Source organism: Poecilia reticulata, chromosome 5 (genome assembly GCF_904066995.2).
Source record: "Poecilia reticulata chromosome 5, P_reticulata-male-v2, whole genome shotgun sequence".
Lineage (NCBI taxonomy): Eukaryota > Metazoa > Chordata > Actinopteri > Cyprinodontiformes > Poeciliidae > Poecilia > Poecilia reticulata.
Genome location: NC_088834.1, coordinates 20,246,955 through 20,269,166, shown reverse-complemented (window position 1 = coordinate 20,269,166; position 22,212 = coordinate 20,246,955). Strand labels below are relative to the sequence as shown.

General features: G+C 37.4%; 1 protein-coding gene across 2 annotated transcripts; it reads right to left on the bottom strand.

Moving 5' to 3' along the window:
* Positions 1 to 503: 503 nt before the first annotated feature.
* Positions 504 to 21,655, bottom strand: LOC103465300 (natural resistance-associated macrophage protein 2). 2 transcript variants are annotated; one of them, XM_008409982.3, is made up of 17 exons: positions 21,479 to 21,655; positions 16,139 to 16,224; positions 14,737 to 14,873; positions 14,384 to 14,503; positions 13,675 to 13,794; positions 13,469 to 13,575; positions 13,309 to 13,379; positions 13,163 to 13,230; positions 12,600 to 12,755; positions 12,340 to 12,498; positions 12,140 to 12,226; positions 11,919 to 12,038; positions 11,660 to 11,809; positions 11,487 to 11,560; positions 11,045 to 11,198; positions 9,871 to 9,924; positions 504 to 3,263 (listed from the first exon to the last, which is right to left on the bottom strand). In XM_008409982.3, the coding sequence occupies exons 2-17, from the start codon at positions 16,170 to 16,172 to the stop codon at positions 3,186 to 3,188; spliced, it is 1,689 nt and encodes a 562-aa protein (XP_008408204.1). In that variant the 5' UTR covers positions 16,173 to 16,224; positions 21,479 to 21,655; the 3' UTR covers positions 504 to 3,185. The 2 variants fall into 2 exon arrangements, with proteins under 2 accessions (XP_008408204.1, XP_008408206.1); XM_008409984.3 differs by lacking the exons at positions 16,139 to 16,224; positions 21,479 to 21,655 and adding an exon at positions 15,775 to 16,022.
* Positions 21,656 to 22,212: the final 557 nt, after the last annotated feature.

The following is a 22,212-nucleotide window of genomic DNA, read 5'->3' as shown; positions in this document are numbered from 1 at the left end:
TTATTATTTTTTCCTTCCCATTTAATCTCAAGTGCTATCCCTGAAATAAAACACTACACTCAGGGACAGACAAATCCACTCAGTCAGATTTGGACATAATTTGAGCAAATATAGATAAATGATGGGTACAGAGTCATTCAATACAAGCAAATATTTCAAAGTACAGGTACCTCAGTCACTCAATTCACTTTGTGCAGCACGCTATACACATTTTCAAGCCTGTGATGATTTTCCACAATTATGGCTGATGAAAACATGATTATAAGTTTAATTCAATTCAGACCAACAAAAATACCTTTTAATACAGAAATGTGGGCTTAATGAAAAGCATAATATCTGGGTAAAAATCTTCTTTAAAAAGATACTTTTAATTTGACAAGTGGGCCTCAGAAAATCACACATAAAATGAATATGGCATAAGAAAGTATTAAACAAACTTGACATCCACCCCAAATTTAATTTGTTTCTGGTGTTGTTTACTTAAAAAAAACACACACACACAATAAAATTGTGGATATATTTATTTTTTAAGAAACAGCTTTTCAAGAATGCTCAACTCTTTTGGTTTGGCAAGAAAAAAAAACAATATTAAAACATTAAAATACAGATGGGAGAAAACCACCTTTACACATGTTTTCAATGGTGGACCCTACTGTACAGTTTCGTAAGTTCAGAAATACAAAATACCATCTCAGTAGCTTTCTGTCTATAGATCAGATGTGTGGCGAAATTAGCACGACGTCGGAACGTCTTTAAAACGTGGAGATCTACATGTAACACAGTATAATCCAAATGCTGTTTCAGAACATTATCAAAGACTCATCTTATAAAGCTTATGTAGGTTTTCAAATATATCTTTCATTTTTTTCTCATGTACTCAGATGCTTTTTTAAAAAAAAAAGTAAAATAAATTTAAAAATAAAAGTGGTGCCAAACATTTGTTAGCTGAGGCACGCTGGTGAACATAGTCTGAGGCACTGTGGAATAAAAACATACAGTACAAGTTTAGTCTGATATTTGGTCAGGGGAAGGATTTGGATTTAATGATGCAAATCAGTTGTCCACATTCAGTTACCATGGGTTATGGTACAGCTGTTAATAATTTAGTATTTTTCTCTTCTGCTCTTCTTCCCGTCTGGCTGCTTTTATTTTGAAAGGTCACCAGCCTAAATCTGTTACTTCTGATTTCTATTAATTTCTCTGAATGCACTTTAGTCCATCTTTTAAATTAAATAATAATAATAATCATACAACAACTTTAAGTTACAAATACTCTGTAGGATGTATGTATCGCCACATAAATATCACAACAGTTCACTTCAGCTGCCAGTTTTCCCAACACACATTTGTTTCGAAGTAATTTTTTTCGGTAACAGACTGCACAAAGTTGGGGAAATCAAAACAAGCTGGTGTATCTTTTCAAGACGTCTAGAATAATTGAAACATTTGAAACAGAAAAAAATGCACAGCTAGAAACAGAAATACACATTTTTTAAATAGAACTGAATTGACCTCAGGTAAAAGGATGGAAGCAGAAACGTGGGTAAAGAATTTATCCATCAGAGTACAACGCTGTTGCAGATTCATGAAATAAGTTTCTTTAACGGAACATGCGAAGACCGGGAACGCGTAGTGAATTGTCACTTTGGTTGTGTTTGCTAACAGTTTAAGTGATTTATTGCATATTATTATCATGATTATTATTAAAAGTCTAATGAAATACCTGAAGAAGCACATTTGATCTCAGCATTATCTCCTCCAACTTGTCACAAGTGATGCATGGCTAAAGTTTAGTTTGGCACTTTAAAAACAAAGAATGAACAGCAGCATCACAGTCTAGTATTTCTGAAAAATCACAGACTGGACATTCGGAGACAAAAGAACAAAAGCGTTGCTCCATAACTTCACGTTCTCCTATAAATATCGTCCAGTTTTTGTCAACAGTTGCGTTGTGATGGTTACAATAAGACACAAAAAGTAACGGAAAGCGGTGACACGGTTTCAAACAGAAAAACCACTGCAGCTTATATAATAATAATTAACATTCTTTCAAATTAAAGTTTTTTGCCAAACATAAGATAACATCAACTTTGTACTCTTGGAGCAAATGGTTTCCTTAAATATTCAACTAAAAAGAAATGATATTTTCTTACATATTATAAAAGAACAACAGAGGGAGAAGTGTGACCAATATTTCACATATATTAAACCTTTTATCTTTTACATTCACCTTAGATATTTTAACTATGAACTTTGTAATTGTACAAATAACTTTATGTCTGGTCATTCAGGTTCAAATTTTAAAAAATCATCTGGTTCTTCATATGAAATAAAAATAGAATTTAATTCAACCATGGCGAAATTTACATTTTTTTTATACTTGTTAATTATAAATGATTTCTGGGTTTTATTTAGCATACTTGTATGGTACTAAATCCACCAGTCGCCCACAAATGTCTTTAAAATTATTTGGAGAAAAAAAAAATTGTCTAAAATAAGTGCTTAAAGACCAGATGACTTTTTTACTCATATTAAACGCCCTCCTCACTTTTTACAATGACTTTGAGTTAAATATCTGAATAAATAATTAACCCCAGGCTTTTGTAGCATAATGGGAGGCAGCTTGGTCCCTGAAAACAACAAACATACTGTAGCATACAGAATGATCTGATAATACAGGAATAACATATTTATAAATATGTAGATAATTATATAAACTAATGTATGTTTTCCCTGATGAATAAAAATGTTAGATGAGGAAAAAAATGGCCGATAAAGAGTGAATGATTGACACCAGCATTCAAGCACTACAGTTTCTCTGAATCTGTTACTCTGATCATTTGCTATTGAGGTTTCATTATCTGGTTGGTTCACGAAAGGAAACGATTGAACATGTGCTGCAGTGTGCGGTCGCCAACGCCAACTGTCCTTGGCATTATCCAGCTTCTCAGGTCTCCCTTTAGCACCCATTTAATTCACAGGATGCTGTCCAGGAAAGACGACGCGTCTGAGATGCTGGACATGTTTAAATGTCTCTTGGTGCGCTGTAAGGACACTTCAGCTGATGTGAGACACTGAGGGTTGAAGAGAAAATTATACTGGCCAAGCTTCATGGGGTTCCCTCCAGTCAAATCGAGTGTCTACAGTCAGTCAGAGTGCAGCACTGGACTGCACCCGGCGTCCCATTATCTCTCAGCCTGCGGATCCGTCTCCATGTCACTCAGGAGGTACAGGTCTGTGTGGCGGGACAGTCCCCCGACCATCTGAAAGGAGGAGAAAGGTTCTGTCATCAGAGAGCATGCTTCGGACGCTACGCTTTTTTTTATTTTTTATTATTATACATGGAAACTAGATGAATCTGCCTTGAATGAAAGAACATACGTAAGATCCCTTCTGCTATTACTCAGATTTTTAAATCAATTTGTAATAAAATTAGCCATTAACTAGCTGTGTCTCTGTTTAACCTTTGCATAGCTGTAGCATTTTTCTTGACAAGGTTACAATGAGCATCATAAAAGCAACGGGGTTAGATTAGTGTTATTAACAAATATGGTAGTACACGTAAATACCTATATTATTATGGCACACTAATAAAGGACATTTAATTTAGATTAATTGTTGTCCCTGCTGCATCTTGTATTTCATCATCATAGAGTCAACTTTAGAAAATGAAACATCTCAACCAGTTTTATGCGTTACACGTAGAGGTGTGCCGATTGATCGGCCACCGATCAAAATCGGCCGATTTCCATGAAAAAGTGTATGATCAGTGATCGCCGATCACGGTCCCTTGTTGCCGATCACACAAACCGATCACCTGCATCTCATTTCGCAGCCTGCCTGTGCAGCTGGTCTCCTCTTTCCTTCACTCTGCACAAACGCGCAGCAACATATCCTAAGCGATGTGGAACTATAACACACTGAGTGAATGGGGAAGTTTGCGTGTTGCAGCAGAAATTGAAGCACGTGGGATGAAGCACGTCAAAATGCATCAACACAACGAATCTAATATGGCATAAAAACAATGCCATACTTGACGGAGTTTGGCTACATCGAGGCTCACTGCAGTAAAAAAGACATATGGAGGATCAGATAGCAGGTAAAGCAGCGCACAGCTACAAACACTCACCCGGATTAGCATGACGGTCAGAAAGCTAAACAAATAAGCCCGCAAAATTATTTAAGTCTTCGAGCTGCGATGTAAGACGCTGGTTCTGATCTCGCTGTTGAACCGCTGCTACACGTTACAGGTAGTAATATTTCACAGACGGAGCGCTGCTTCTGCTCCACCTGGTAGTGACTCTCACACCGAACCTCTGCTTAAAGCTGCAGCATCTAACTTAAAATATACATTTTACATACATATTAAAACTTTCGCTGTCCTAACATGAGACAGATAATCTCTAAAAAAATAATCGATCTCCTCCCTGCTCTGCATAATTACTCCGCTCAGTCAGAAACAGCCACTCAGAACTAGCAGTAATCAGCTAGCCGCCGTGCTATCAGGAAGTTTTCATTCAGTAACTGGATTGTTTATTGTAATGGAACCTGTATTTGCCTTTGAATGTTAAGTTTTATACTTGAATTTTTTTGGCAATGTTGAGAGGTTTTATTTTGGCTCTTATTATTATTTAGCCTCTTCAGAGCCTTCATATGTTTTCAGTCTGTTAAAGATAGTAATAGTGATAGCAGTACAATTTGCACAATGCCTGTTTTGTTTTTTTTCTTGGAAAAAGTGATTAAAAACAAGTTTTTGTCTAAATTAAGGTGAATTCATGGTTCCTTTTTCCATATAATGTAACCAGTAGTGCTTATGATTAAAAAAATAATAATAATTATGTGATCAGTATCGGTGATCGGCCCTTATGGGTGATCGGAATCAGCAGGAAAAAACCTGATCGGCACATCTCTAGTTACAAGGCAAATCAGCTTCATTTGGGCCAAATTGTGATTGTTTTTAAAGCACCAATTAGCTTACCTTGACAACAAGTGTAACTTTAAATACTTTGTTTTTCTTGATTACAGCTAAGCTCAAAACTATTCATACCCCCAGCAGATTAAGATTTCCATTTGTTTTTATTCGCTCAAGAAGTTTCTCATATGAAATGAGACAAGACTTTGTCATGATTTAGTAAAACAACATAAAAGGAGTATCAGACTTTAAAAAAAAGATACTAAAAGTGGTATTTTGATTATTTTTGGTGATAAAAATTAATATAAAAAGCAAAATTAATCACTCTTTTTAAATATAATAGAAATCTATTACTATATATTGGAAAGTTGTTCCAAACTGAAATATTGCTCTGCAATTACAATTTAACTATTATTAAGTTTCCTCAATTCACCATTTACATCAGCTGTAGTGCAACTATATCCAAAATTATCTCAATTAATTGATTTTCAATATGTTTGTAGGGATTTCTAGTTGAATCATAGCATATTTAATATGCCTTTTATTGATAGAAACAAAATGTATTTTTGTGCAATAGTTAAAGTATTTAACTATTAGTAACAATTGTGAGGTGTTACATTACAAAGTAAGAAAAGAGCTCTGATAAATAAAGTCTGATGAATCTGAGAGTTTCTCATCATGATCATTTGTTTCTCCTGTTACAAGAAAAAAAAAAAAAAACGACACAATGCTTGGTTCCTAAAATAAATAAACTAAATTGGGATTTAATTTTATCATACGGTGCAACTCAAAAACATATCATTTTAGATCATTCATAAATTACTTGATAAAGTTACAAACTAGACAAATATGTCATTTCAAAATGTTTCCAATTTTAATGTGAGATTTATAATATTAAAATAAAATAAAATAAAAACAATTGTATTTGTTAGCAAAACATGTAACAAACAATACCTACAGACAGGCTTCCACTAATAAACTGACTTTATTGAAGTTATTGTTTAATATCAGTATTCAGTCTTATTTGATACACATCTAATCTGAATGTGATGAACCAGAAATAAACCTCAGCTGTCATTTTGATTTTCCTTTCATTTAAAAGATGAAACCCTGGAGCGCAGAGAGGAACCAAAGGCAGCCTGGTGGCAGCGTCATAATCTGGGATTACCGTTTTCGGTTTTGTCTCAAATCAAAAAAGTTAGAAACCTGCCGACATTTCAACAAAGAAAAGGCTTCACCAGCCAGAAGAAAAGAAATTGCAATTGTCAACCAGATTTAATTTGAACCAGAGCCACGTCTGACAGAAACCCAGTGGATCAGGACTGTGATCCTCACAAGACGAGGGGCTTGGAGACTTATTAAAATGGAAACTTTTAAAGTAAAGATAATGAGTGCTAATAGTCTCTTAAAGCCAACCTTAAAATTGTCATACTAACCCTTCTGCAAAACAAAATCCTGAAAATGCAAGTATAATCTTGTACAGATGTGTTGACATATGGTTTTTTAAAATCATTTTTTATTAGTTACATCATTTGATTAATCTTGAGATCTTAGAACAACTTATCAAATATTTTTACAGTTCAATAATTTGCTGCCACTATTGTGCTTTAATAGTTATTTGATTAATTTGCTAGCTGCTAAATTAAAGTAACTCTAAAATTAAGAAACTTTGTAAAAAGAAAAAAAAAACATTCCTCCACCAGATCTTTTATTTTCCAGCTGAATTGTAAAGCATAAATATTTTACTGGTGAGAAAAGCTAGGAAATAATCAATAGAACAAAAAACCCACAATTTTATCAGTTTATACACTTTGTAAAAAAAATAAATCAAGTTTCCTTAATTTTTAATCTTTTTTTTCTTCTTAATATTTCATGAATATTTGATGGTTAATTAAACCTCATCAGAAGTCCTGAGACAGAAGAGTCCAACACATGTCCACATATCCATAATTGGCTTTTATTTTGGACACATGGTGTGCTTCATCAAGCATCAGAAAACAGCAGATATGAAAAAATATCACATAACACTTCCAGTGTAGACATCACTTTCTAATTTTCATAACACTTGTGCGCTTGTCATCTCTTTTATTTTTTAGAACATATCTGTGTGAGGTATTTCTAACAGAGAAGAGACCCTAGGCCATGTAAAAATATAGTTCTACTAAAAAGAAAGAGGTTAAAATGTAGAAATCTGGATCCGACCCAACATGAACAAACAACTAATACAAACTGTGACGGTGATTCCCGAATGTAGCCTGAACTGCTGCCTTAACACATCTGCAAACATCTTCACATCACTTGGATATTGCTCAGTTTTACGCTTTTATATTTGATCTAATTTAAAATTCATTACTTTATCACTTGTCTCTACCGAGAACAAATTCAACTTCATGTCATGAAGAAAATGTGAAGGAATTTAAGCTTTTCCTGCTCATGAGTGACAGATTTACAGTCATAAAACTCTGCAAAACATGAGCATCACCAGCACTTTCTTTACCTCGTTAAATAATTCATCACTATAAAGTAATCAAATTTAAAATGTTGAATGTATGCTACCCAGCCGTTCTTAGATTAACTGCATTGTGTTTTTTTTTAATGCCACAGCAGCTGGGTTGCACACACTTCAATATAATTTGTTTCCATCTAAGCATTTTCTTTATAATTCTAATAATCTAAATGATCCAAAGTTTTTAACTATGTACAGTGAAATACCTGAAAAACACAGATCAAAAATGGTACATGTTTAAAACAGACAGCTGAAGCTAGAAAAACAAACTAGCCTTTAATTACTTGTGCTCATCCTGCATATAGTAATTTATCATTACCTTTCTATGTTTTTGAATTTAATTCAGATACAACTCCATTGCAGAGCAGCTTTTTAAAGCTAAAATATCTCTTGGACAAACTAGAATACAGTAAACTTCCTTGTTTACTGACCGTCTTCTGCTAAATAAATGTGTTTAACATGTTTCACATGTGGAAACTAAAAGTGACAACTGTGTCATATCAAAAAAACTACTGCAATGATCTACATGATGATGCTCGTTAGGTGTTTTCAAATTAGTTCCCCAACCACAGAAATCATTTATATAAAAAGACAAACACACAGTAGAGGCCACGCCTCTCTGGCATCTGAATTATTGAGGCACTAAGACAATTATTGTGGAGCAACCGTGAACAAATCTGAGAGTCTGCATGAGAGTGCACCCTCTAAAGTGTGCCATTTTAAGATTAAAACCGGCTTCAAACTAACCCGATATTAAACTCCACGTTGTGCAAAGAGACAGTAAAAAGTGACAAAACTTGCACTGTGTCCCAGTGCAAAACAATGAAACATATGCTTGTAGCTTTCTGCATATACTAGAATCAGCTTATAACACAAAAACAAATGAAAAAAAAAAGACACACCAACTAAGAGAGTGAAGCTCAACTGGGCTGGATATCATTTAGAGCTTTCTAGTTCACAAAAATAAAACAATACATGTTTATTATAAAGTAACATTTCTGAAGCAATAGAAGAGACAAAAACATGCAATCTGACGCTACACATAGGATAAAACAGCAGAGGACATTGAGGTAGTCATGGTGGAAATCCTTATAAAACAAGGAATGGACTCCATGTAAGCAGAATGTGTGCAGGAGGATAATCCACTCTTATGCAGCACATCAGATTTTTGTCATCAATTAAAAATACAGTAATTAGTGTGTAAGAATTTTGTGTCGGCTGCTTCATGCGGCATTAACGTTAAAACTGTTAGTAGAGAGGTTCACATACGACAAAAAGAACAAGTTGAGAGCTAGAGAAGATGTAGGCTAGTTTTCCCTACACTCAGTCTATATCAGCTGAAAACCAAAAGAAAGAGAAAGACAGCTGGTCTAAACAGTATCGTTAAAGATCTTCGGCTGCTTGTCACCTAAACCAAATGCAATTTTTACAGATTTACTGCAGCGCTGTGATTTTGTACTCCTATACTTGAAGGACTGCATGTGGAGAAACACAAATATTCAGCACCTTAGATGGTTTTCTATCAGCTACCAGCTACGTATTACCATATTTTTCGGACTATAGGCCGCTACGTTTTTCCTATGCTTTGAACCATGCGGCTTGTAGCCCGGTGCGGCTTTTCTGTGGATTTTTATTCAACCACCAGGGGGCGCTTTAACAGGAAGTGACTCATTGGAAGTCACAATTGGAAATCAAAGAAGAAAGTGCTAATTTTCATTTAGAACAAGCACATGCTAGCAACAAGAGAAATTTCTTCAAACTCATATGATGCAGCTTTTAAGTTGAAAGCTATCGATCTGGCAGCAAATAGAGCCGCTGGACGTAAACTTGGCGTGAACGAATCCATGGTTCTGCTTTAGAGACGGAGGACTGCGTCCTTAATAGCAGATTTAGAGCGGTGGAGATATCATCAGCTTAAAGCCCGGTACGGCTTATTTATAGATGTACTTTACAGTTTTTTTTATTTTTTATTTGTAGGTGCGGCTTATAGCATCATGTGCTCTATAGTCCGGAAAATACGGTAGTTATGACGTTAGAAATACAGACGGAAAGATGTCTAATGTAGGCTCATATTACTGACTTATAACTCAGGTAGATAAATATCTACTGTCACAAGTAAATATCTAAAGAATGAATACAGCTAATCTGATTCCCTAAATAACCGTTTGTTTTAATAACACCAACATCTTTACAAACATTTGGCTCATTCATGCTGTGCTGATGTAGTCCTGATTTGTCTGGGAGCCTAAAAAGCATCAAATGTTGATATCCAGCCCAACACAAGAACAACATGAGAAGAGGAGAGAGTCTGACTTCGTGATCCTAAAATAAGTCCTGGTTGTGTGCAGTGTTCCCCCAGCGGTAAGAGTCATGCAGGCGGACAATGTGGTGTTCAGCTTTAGGAGTCGTACTCAGACTGCTCCTCTACGAACACCGCAGGTCGATTGCTTACCCTGCTGCCACAGTCCAGGCAGGAAACCCCCAGGGCAACCAGGCAGTGCCAAGCCTGCAGACAACCAGAGCAGAGCAAGAGGTCAAGACTCGATTTCTGCAGGATTATGATTCATCTTATAACAGAGAAGGTCAAGCTAGCACGAATAGCTGCTTTTTAAAAAAAAAAAAAACGTAAATAAATTATTTGTTGCAGTTGCATAATCTCACAGTTTTAGTTTGGATTACCACTCATTTCAAACAAAGACACTGGCGGCAGGATCACTGCTACCTGCGACATAAGTGTAACTTTATTTTTAATCTAAACTTTACTTTCTCTAACTGACTCTCTAAAATCGGAAAGACTGGAGAACATGCTATGGTAGAAAGGTAGATATGTGTTGCACTTTATATGTCAATAAATAGAAACAATCTAGAGAAATCAAACAATTACAAACATAAACAAGCCAAATTAAACTGGCTCTTTAGTAAAAGCTCTCTCCTTTGGGTCAAGAGTTAGAAAAGGAAGACTCTGTGGAAAAGCACTTTATGGCTAATATTTGGTTTGGTAGAGGACCTGTTATGCTGTGAAACCTTTATGATGGCATAATAAAGTACAGATTTTAAAACTATAACCTTCAGGCTTAAAGCTGAAACCATCACTTGGTTTTTCAACAGGTTAATGATTCAGAACATACAATCAAACACAAAAGTCCAACAGAAAACATGTTTTCTACCCAGTACTGTGGATAATACACAGATTGTGCATAAAGAAAAATAAATAAATAAATAAACGATCAAAAATTTCTCTCTTTGTGCTCCAACCTTGTGAAATATTATAGGAGAAGAGTAAGAGTCGTCCTGCTGGCAAACGATTTCTCAAAGTAGTTGGGGTTCTAATAACTGTACCACCTGTGATTCTGTTTAAAGTAACTATTGCTTAAATTGGGATTTTAAAAAATCTATTTTTGTGGTTGAAATGTACCTGAAAGTGGTCAAAGTTATGGGTAAAGTAGTTGAAAGTAGAGAGAGCGATGAATCTAGAAAGACTAATTCATGTGAGATTAGGCTGCAGCAATTCAAGTTAACGCTGCACTAACATGAAGCAGCACACCAAGTGCACAGTTTTAATAAAATAATGAATAAATCCCACTTAGACTTGACAAAAAAAATTGGATTTTATCTCTTGAACCCACCAGGTAGATCACGAAGACCAGGTATGCCACGGAGATGAGAGCAGCGATAACGTAGAGCAGGACGCTGTTCAGCGCAGTCACATAAACAATCACAAAGTACATGTTGATTGCACAAACCACCAGGATGACGATGCCTCCTGCAATCTTCCACGCCCTTAAAGAAAGAAAAACGGTTATTTAACATTGCAGTTTTCAGAAAATTGGCCAAGCTGAAAAAACTGAACACTAACATAACTTTAAAAATATATATATACAAAATATAACCTTGTAATTTGAACAAAGTTAAAATATTTCACTTCTTTAACCCAAACACCTTAATCGACCCTTTCAGTTCCCTTCCTGTAATGAGGAACTGATCTAAAAATACTGTGAGAACGTCAGTGGGTCAGGACTCAAGACATCAATAGAGACTCTATTAAACAAACAGAAATGTTTGACTTACAGCCCGTTAGCAAAGTCATTCATGATGGAAGTCAGACTGGTGAACGTCAGGATCGGGATCAAAGCAAACGGAAGCTGTTGGAGAAGAAAAATGATTATTGATACACAGCAGCGTTACATAAAACATGACAAAAAACGCTTAAGATGCATGTTACTACTTTAGTTTCTCCTGACCTGCAAACTTTGAAGCACATTGAGGAAGTCGTTCATCCCCGTCAGATGGTTAACGTCCTGAAAAATGGCGACTAGGAGCGTCGGCGTGATAGCAATGGAGCGGGTCAGCAGCACCCGAGCGAAACGAGACCACTTCAGGTTCAGAAACCCCTGAGCAAAGGCACAAAATGACACCATTTTGCAGCTTTTTAAACATTGTTTGAAAAACCGCAAAGCAGCAGATGCTGCACGCAAAATGACGAGCAGCAGGTTTTCTCACCTCCATCACAAACTGTCCAGAGTAAGTGCCTGTCATGGTGGAGCTCTGACCGGCTGCCAGAATCCCGACAGCCCAGATATAGAGAGCTGCAGGTCCGAAGAAACAGCCCAACACCACTCCCTGTGCAAAATGTACAAAAAGACAGCGATCACCTCTAGTCTAAAAGCTAAAGCTCTGCATCAGAGCTTATTGTATGCATGTCAATTGTTGAGCAGACATACCCCTTTGTAGATGTCCACCTCCAGAGTGCCGTTGTTGAGAGGGAAGAGGTCGGTGCGGTTGATGCCGGTCGCGTTGCACTCATGGTTCTACAACACAACAAGCAACAACTAAATCTGCATTTTGTGTTAATCTACTCTTTAAAAAAAAGCTCTGCAGCAATCTGTCATCAGTTAGCAAATAGCATAGCGGTCGTACTCACCACATCCATGTTAGTTTTATTGTAAAAGGCCTGAGCAAAGACTGCGACGACAAAGACGTTGATGAGGAAGGACACGAAGAGGGCGATGGATGATTCGATGAAGAAGTATTTATTGGCTTCTTTTACTTCCTTCTTATTTTTCCGATCCACTTCTCTGGACTAGGAAAAAAAAAAAAACACCACCATTTTAGGCTTATTTCTCATTTTAGAAAGCTTGTTGATGAATTTTCTCAGGATATAGAGTTATCTTTATTTTTTACCTTTACAAGCGCTGAGTGCAGGTAGATGTTGTGGGGCATGATGACAGCACCAACGATTCCCACGGCCTGCTCCAGCTGCACGGGCCCACAGTCAGCACAGTACGGCAAAAACATCCCTTTAAGAAGCTCTCCCTGATCCGGTTTCACCAGAACGTACTGGAGCCGGACAACAGCAGGAACAAGAGAGAGAGAACAACGTTAGACGTTTTCTTTTCCCCCAGAGTGAAACGATGATACTACAAATGGATCTAATGAATGTGAATGTTCACTAATCCACACAAAGTGGAAATTTTCTAACTATTCTTAAAGGTTTAAGTGTGAGCCAGAAACTGAAACAATATGAACGAGGTCAAAAAAAACTGTCACACATCCAGTAAGAGTTATTGATGGGTCCTAAACGTGTGCGGTTTCTCTAAAACTAAACCTAATTCTTATTTTTTTTATATCTTTAATGTTTGAAGTTTTATGTTGCTATTCCACTCTGAAGAAGAAGAGTTCAGCTGCAGCTTGAAAAACCCAGATTTAATACGACATCCATTATGTCAGGTGTGAAGGAAGCTCACCTCATAACCAAAACTTATGGCCATTACAGTAATCAGAAATCCAAAGAAAGCTTCAAGTTTCCTCAAGCCTAGAGAGAGAAAAACATGTAAAAACACTAAAACTAGTCGGAAAGGTGTTGTAAGTCTGGTCATAAATGATTACACACCGTATTTGTCTAAAAAGAGGAACACAAATGTGTCTGTGATGGTGATGAGAACTCCTGCCCACAGTGGGATCCTGGATAATTACACAAAGAGAAGAGAACGATGAAGATCCACTCAAATTTTGATCTATGTTAAATCCCCGACGAAAACAAAGCACCTTACCTGCCCACTGACAGAAGGTTGAAAGCTATGGCACAGCCGATGACCTCCTGCATGTCTGAACCAATGATAGCCAGCTCGACCATTAACCAGAGTAAAATCCGTGGAACCTGGCAGAAACGACCGTTTGTTTGAGAAGTAATTACAAAACAACCACCGCTTCAGACAACTACGACCAGCAGGAAGGAGGGAATCAGGTGGAAACTCACGGTGGGATACTGGCGGTTGCAGACTTCAGCCAGGTGCATCCCGGTGACGACGCCGAGGCGTGCAGCGAGCCTCTGCAGCAGCAGCCCAATGATGGTGGACACAAGCAGCACCCATAGGAGCTGCCAGAGAGAGGATCAGCACAATCATCTCTGATGGGCCTACTTTCATTCACCAGCATTACACCTCATAAAATTAGAGCCTAAACGTGTGCAATAGGTTTCATATAGTCAATGCTTGAGGTGAAGAAAATATCTCCAGCAGACAGTAACTGGCTGCAGGTGATTGCTTTAGAAGCTGGCTAGTCACAGAGCGGAAAAAATGAAGCGCGCCAAATCAATCTGAAACCCAATACTTTCCTGAATAATGAAGGAAGGTAATATAATATAATATAAATCATTATCAAAACATTAGTCATCATTTTGGTGGCAATTCTGACCTATTTTTGATGCTAATCTACAAAACTCAGAAGTCCAAAATTGTATTCCTGCAAAACTTATTTATTTCTCTCCTGTAGGTTTTTTTTAAACCTAATATATGATCTATTTTGGGTTTTCTCTACCAAAATCTGCTTTATCCTCAAAAAAGCATTAATTGTTCATTTTCACCTTTAATCTTAGTCTAAAATATGTCCAAATGTACAAATAAACAGATTTATTTTATACTTTGAGATCTGTTTTGATGCACAGATCAACATGTTTTATTCAGTACCTTAAAACCAGCTTTTGCACCAGACTGCAGGTCCGACTCAATGTTCCCAGGATCCAAGTAAGCGATGCTCATCAAAAACCCCGGTCCGGTGAAGGCCCATAGTTTACGGAAACTGAACATCTGACAGGGAGAAACAGCTGGTTTTTATTTCTCAAAATGGTTACAAAACTGATGTGCAATAAATCACCCAACGTTTACACAAAGCTTTATTTAAATATTAGTAAGTAAAAAAAGAATAAAAATCACAACTAAAATGTGAAAACGGCATACTAATGAAAAAAAAAATCACTCATCATTAAATAACGCACTTAAAGATTTACACTCGTATTGTTTGAAAATTCCCATGTTCTTACCTGGTTGGGACTTTCTGGAATGGGAACCCTCGCCTCAAAGTAGGTGGAGAACGGTTCCTCTTGAGCCACGGGGGAGGCAGGAGGAGAGATGGCGCTGTAATGGTTCGACTGGACTCCATTTTCCTGCCGGGACTCCTCTGAGACAGACACACAGGTTTCACAGAAAGCTCCGTCAACACACGGCAGCGTGGATCTTCCTCCTTTTAGAGAGTTTATCAGGAAGGAGATGCATACAGGCAGGAACCAGATATCCAATATATAATGGTTCTTCATTAACCAAAACGTTCTGAAACGTTTCTGGAATGAGCAAAGAATGAAAAAACAAACACATCTCAGGCGTAACCAAATGCAATTTAAACACTAGGTTACAAATCTGGATTCATTCAGGACTTTTTGAGGCCTAAATTCAGAAATAAATAACATAGGACTATTTGAGATATTGAAGATTTTAAACTTTCTAGATCATGCAGAAAACTTGGTTTAGTTACTCGGTTATATTTGTGGTGTATTGGCGATGCACAATCAAAGAAAGAACCTGTAACAGTCATGCAATCTTTTATTTTCTTTTACAGGAAGCAAAACCGTAAAAGTAAAAAGATTTACTGGTGTCAAATATCAGCTACCCTACTGCACTGAAACTTCTTCAAATCAGCAGAATCAGCTGACTCTTTTCCAGCGAACCCTATGCCAGAGTCTCCACATGAATTTTGGCGAAAGACAAACACAAACTTGAGACTCGTTCTGTTTGCGTTCAATATTTGCTCAACTCATTCTTCTCACATTTAGCATATTTAGCTTCCTCACAGCAGCGGTGCAGCAAGATCCTCAATACAAAGAAGTAATTAACATCTAATGCAACTCTGCCACACGAGTAGTCTGAAACCTGCAAAACCTCCAATTACTCACAACTTGAACTAAAATTTGCTATGACAACACTTGAAAGGAAAATAATCATTTCCAAACCTACAAATAAGCTTTCCCTTTACTCCTAATTGCTGTTTGAGCTGATAAATGTACGACTGTATAAATGCAACTCACTGAGCCTGGATCGTTCCTGCTTCCCTGAACTCATCTCCAACTCACTGCAGGTCCTAAAGTCCACTGTGGCCTAAGAATGACTCTGTCTTTATACGCCGCTGCCTCTGGGTGTGTTTTTTCCAATACAGGAGGGGGGGGAGGGGTTATGTCACACTGACAGTCTGGTGCTATGTGTCAAAACATGATTTGAACACAAAGCACAACCCAGAAATAAGCCTGTAAATATATTTTGTGACTTTCAAACGTGTTTTATTCAGGTTACTTGTTATTTGAACGCTTTAAACTAACTTCAAAACTATATTGCAACCTCAGGGAGGCACTCAGAGTGTGATGTGAAGTTTCTCCTGCTTAAAGGAGGTGCTACCTTCCAGGAGGTCTCCGTTCTGCTCGCCTGTCATCAGGGCAGGCTGCAGGATCCGCGGGAAGGCGAGGGATGAATGTCAGCCGCCCCTGAAACAAGGCAACAGTTTATGAGAGAAATGAGAATGAGGTTTTATTAGCTTTAAATGAAATTAATGCTTTACAAATGTGAAAAAAATAAAGGAGCAACTTCAATGACTTTGCAGAAATTTGTTAACTGTGAAAATCACAAGTCACGCTCATGATTAAGCAACACTGGAATCAAGGCAAAAGCCACAATGTGGAGGAGAACTTTCACAGGAAGCTTCAACTTCACCACAACCACTCCAGTTTCACTTCTGCTACAGTCTTAACTGTACCGTTAGCAGGCAAAACTCCAAAACAGAGTCCAAATGTAAAGCAGGCAGCGGTGTTCATAACACAGTCTGGGCACATGACTGTGGCACGATGGGGCGAGTGAGGAGCTGAGGCAGCAGACAGGGCAGCTTTTCCAGCAGACAAACCACTTCCTCACTATGAGGTGGCTTCAGGAATAGTTAACCAAAAGTCACGTTCTGCTTCAGCGACTTCATCAAACAATAACAATCCATAAAAGCAATGTTAATGAAGAGTTATAATATAACTAAGAAAAATGAGGCTGTAAAACACATCATAGTTACATGTTCTCCATGATGTTCTTCATTTTGTGAAGCATCTGTCTTTGTGCAATCTTCTTCAGAGAGGTTCCCAATACATGACTTCAGAAAAGATTGCACTCTCCTTTTAGTAAATCTAAGGGTGTTTTCACAACTGATAGTCCCCTAAACTCAGTTTGACTTGGGGGCTAAAATGGCAACATCTGTTACATTTTCAGCTGGTGAGGTTCAGTTTCACACTGCAGTCCCTCAAACGATTTGAAAAACCTGCTCACCTCCTCACCTGTGGTGGCGCTGCACAAAGAACTACTGAAGGAAACCACCAAAGAAGACATGAGCGCACCTTCCTTTTTCACAACATGTAAACAAAAATGGAGTAGCATCCAATTTTAGTGGTTTTCGCTTTTGTCATTAATGAAAGACAACAGGCCATTTCTCCGTCTAGCACTAAACAATCGCGAGCGTTTGTTCTGGTTGCATTTACCCAGAATGCCCTGCGTTATAGTTTACTTTCTGCTTTTGTAGCGGTCTCCAGTCCGTTTGGTTGGTATTTGAAACGCACCAGAGTTCAGTTCAAACGAGCCGAGACCTACGTTTTTAGGCAGACCACAGAAAGTTTGCGTTTTTGGTCCGCATCTGTGTCGGATTGCACATTCTCACCTCCCCAAACAAACCGGACTTTCTAAGCAAACGTCCTAGAGCTCGGTTAAAGCGGACTAAACAGCGCTGGTGTGAAAGCACCCCAACACTGAAGTGCCTGAGCTTCCTCTGTCTGTCCTGTTCCTTTGAGTATACAGTAATAGAGGAGAAGCCATCAGCAAAATGAAGTCAATGCAATGTGGCCTGGAGGAGATCAGCCTCAGGTTCTGCTGAAGCTTTAGAGAAGAGCCAGCTTGTTTTTATAGTAGCCTTCAGCTTGTCTGTGTTGTTGGGTCTGGGTTTGCTGGCTAATCAAGCACAGCTGCAACATGGACATAAAAGCAGGCTTTGGGCTGCAGGTAATTCCTGCAGGAAAATGAAACCAATCTCTCTTCAACACTCATCAGCAGAGAGAAGCATGAATTGGTTTAAAACTTCCTGAGAGACTTTAGAAAACACAGTGGGTCAACACCGACTGATGTTGGGCCACAATCATCACTATCTGAGGAAACTTCACACTGGGCCTGAAACATCTTGGATTGTGTGCCTTTCCACTCTTCCTCCAGGCTCTGGGACTTTGCAAGGGAAATGTAATTATGTACTTTCAGTTAAAAAGTGGGATGTTGCACCACTGAGCAAGAGTGCAGTCCTTATCTCCTTAGTATTAATGTTAATATAAATTATTAAGAAGCAATCCAGCATCGAGTTTTCCCATCTCTAACATTGATCCTAGCACATTTTTCCATATTTAAGTCAGAGGTTTTGATGATTCACAGTGACGTGAAACAGAATATATTTTTATTTGAAGAGAAACTGTCTCAGGACTGGATTTGCTCATTGGACATGCACTGATTAATGGGCCGAAGGACACTTAGATCCACTATGACTTAGACCCAACTATTTGTCATGTGCTCTCTCATGTGACCACACCGTCAGCAGACTCTGAAACCAGACACACCAGCAAGAGGTTGAACACAAAGTGCCAACTGATAAATAAATACCATTGTGCTTGAATAATTAAATGAACACAAAAGTGTTTCTGAACTCCTTCTGAATGATTTTACTAACAATTCGCACCCATACATTGAGCATTTCTACTTCCTAAGTGTTCACCCAGCAGCTAATTCTTTTTTATGCTAATCTTCTGATTTAAAAATAAAACACTTATTCAGCTTGCAGCTCTGGAACAAGGTTCAACATAAAGATTGGATTAATTTTTCTCGCTTAGCTACTCAAGTGAAGTGGTTTGGCCTCATTTGTTAACCAAATCAGTCAGAGGCGGTAAACCTCTCAGGTTAGATTGAAACTAAATGCATCTTCTCGTTTTCCTCTGTCTTTCAAGTTACAAAGTTCAGACATTGGGTGTAATTTAAAGCTCTCCCATCATATCTGTCCTCCAACAGATTTCCTCTTAGTCTCAACAGAACCTGCTGGCTCGATGTTTTATTTCGTCTACTCATTTTGCTATCTTCACCGAGTCTGGAAGGTCAGCATGTGTTGTTCCTGTCCCAGTGTGTCTTGGATTACAGCCACGGATTGGGTAACTCTTCCAAAATGTCACCACCAATCTTGTCAGATTCACTATAGAGGTTCAGTCACCCCACCCCCACCCCCCTCCCGACAACGATACGATAAATATGTGAGAATGGTGTTGAAATAAACTGCATAACCTCATAACATTGACTCTGAAATGACAGTCCTTAATTTAAGTACATTTATTTAGTTTCCAAACTAAAGCTCTCATTGAAAATGTTTTTTTTTTTTTTTTTTTTTTTTTTTTACAAAAATCACCTGTACAATAATACTTCCTCATTAAAGTTGGGACAGTTTTAAGTTGATCTTAGTTTCTAAAAAATTATTGTCAATTATGTCCCTCTTCAAAATGGGCAAGACAAGAGAAAATTCTGTTCGGGTAAGGCAAACTTTGGATGATCTTTGTATGTCAAGTGATGGCTAGGTGCTATCTAGATGTGTATCAGTTGTTTAGGAGTAACATGATGCCATAATTTTAAATATAAATATGTCAGCAATATGTTTATGTTTTAAAATATTCATATAAATCAGTGAATTACCTGCTAAGCCTAAGCTGTGAAGTAGCCTGCTAATGATGCAGTGATTTAAGTCTGATTAGCTAAAGCAGGGAAATAATTAAAACAAGCAGCACTGTTATCAGGACTGGAGTTGCACACCTTGATCTACGCAGATTTATGTAAAAAGAGATGGTTCAGGTATTTGAGAAAGATGAGCCATGTCCTATAGAAGTAGAAACACCAGGAGCACCAATAAGTTTCCAACCAGTGAGTTAGTTAAAATCTTTTGTTTCTCAAATTAAAGGTTGGCTGTTTCTATAACAATTTGTGTGTAATTATGCTGCTGCTTTTATTTTACAGCTCTTCCCCGGGGTAACCAATAAAATCTGTTCACATCTGAATGCCAACATCAGAAAAGGCATGCTATTGCCTTAGAAGTGACTGCAAAGAACAACATTATTTTTAACCAAAAGCGTGAATTAAAAGCTTGTGGGAATAACCATGTTTTCTTGAAACTTCACAGAATGTTGTAAAGCTGGATTCACCACGCTGACGTCAACTAAAATCTGGATGACACAATAATACGTGTCACTTAGTCACTCATTCACCAAACTTCCCTCAAAACATCAGTTAAAACCACAACATAATCTGTACAGAACAGCTTTTACTATCACTACATTTAAAACGCCTCCCAAACCGACAAGTTGTAAGTGAGGTCCCACCCCTCACAGTGGGATTTACAGACATTTACTGTAAACAGCAAAAACATTTTTTGAAAAGTAAGGACATGAAAAACATTGGATTTGCAAAATTGGCACCTGAGGTCACAACAAGGCTTTGGTTCATGTTGGTGTAATGAAATAAGGTCAACACAAAGCAAACTGGTTAAGAAATATTCTGTTTACCGTGCATATTAGTTCCACAACTGAGGCCGTCATTACACATGCACGGGCTTGAAACAAGAAGAAAATGTTGAAGAAGCGTGTTTATATTTTATTCTGTGGCCTTGCTTTCCAAATAGATTACTATTTACTGGACACATTGTATTAAAACACAGCTGGAAAGTGTTTTTCACCAGTCAATGGTCCCACATATTCATTGAATTCATAAAAACTACACAACTCCCACCTTTGACAGTGTATGAAGACATCAACAAACTGCTCATTGCCCATTGCTTGAGTTTAACAAAAAATATAAATAATCTGATATAGTTTAAGATCACCTTTTTTCATGCAAAAATACGATCAATTGCGTAATTCATTCATTCTATAATGGATTGAAAACTATGCTTTTAATCTATTAAAATATTCCTTAGCAAGTTAAGCAATTATGATAATGTAAATTCTGTGAATCCTGATAGAAAAATTGAACTGAGTATTGGTATTGACCGCCTGGTTGGTGCACATTTAGAAATTAGGTATCAATTTATAAAGCAACTACTTTTTTCTTAATACAAGAAAATGAATGTTTCTGGAGAGTTTAAGGCATCATTTGTTTCACAAGACAAATATTTCCCCTATTATGCCATAATTAATACAATCAGAAAAAGACAAATGCATTTCTCGGGCTTTTTGGAAGTAATGAATTTCCTATTAACTCAAATAAACCAATTAAAAATGCAACAATTTTATCACATTACTATGAAGTTTGAGAGCAAGTACTATTAGCAGGATATCAATGTTAGTAATACTGTAATAATTCCAGCACCCTGAACTAAAACCCCGTAAAGGTGATGTGAAACCACAGTTGTCGCTGTAATATGCCACTGACAGATAGAAACAATACTGTAAGCCTTTAGATGACCAGGATGGAGAAGGAAGCGCTCACCAACATGCATCCTTCCGGTCCATATACCCACATGTATAAGCCATGCAGTAACAAAGCCTACAGTTACCCCCAAAAAGCAACCATGCTTCGCCAACATCGACACTTTCCGAGTACAGTTCATGATTAAGATTATGCTAACCCCTTCCCATGATGTACAAAGTATTTAGTTAGCTCTGCTAACGTTAGCTTGACTGTGTAAATAAAAATTCTTACCTGTGGGTAAGATCAGGGAGTTAAAATATCAGCGTGCGTCTTGAGTCCCCCCTGTTAGTTTATAAAATACACCATTTATTCAAACTTGAAGTTAGCTAAGCACGTTATCGATGGAAAGCTGGTCAAAGTCGTGTCAACTGTAGGTTTAAGTCAAAGTGCGCATGTGCCGTATCTCTGCATTGCTGTGATTGGTTGGTTCACCAGACTACGGACGAGCTTGTGAATGATCGACTGTAACGCACCTTCACCTGAAGGTGTCGTGAATGAAGGCCAAGAAGGGAAATAACTTAAATGTTTCTAATATTTTACATATTCTCTCACTCAGTTTTCATTTTGTCCTGTGTTTTATTTAGTCTTGGTGCTTTACGTCACAATTAATCAGCAAAGTTTTTCATCTGATGGAAAATGACACATTTAAAAAAAATACTCAAATGGTATAAAGGAATTTCAATTTGACAAAAAAGAGAAAGAAATTATTAACTCTTTGATAAAAGAATTTACAGCGTTAGAAATTAATTATCTACTTCTCAAATTATCAAATGAAAAGTCTTAATTGACATTACAGACTCCTCTTATAATAGTTGGACAGCTTTTAGCATGTTTTCAAGATATTTCTCAGGATTTATCGGTAATGAGATCTTCTAATTCTTTGAGGCTGGGGTCCCTCCTTACCATTACCCTAACTTTCATCTCCATCCACAGATTCTGCATCGGTACTATTGACAGAAAGCTGG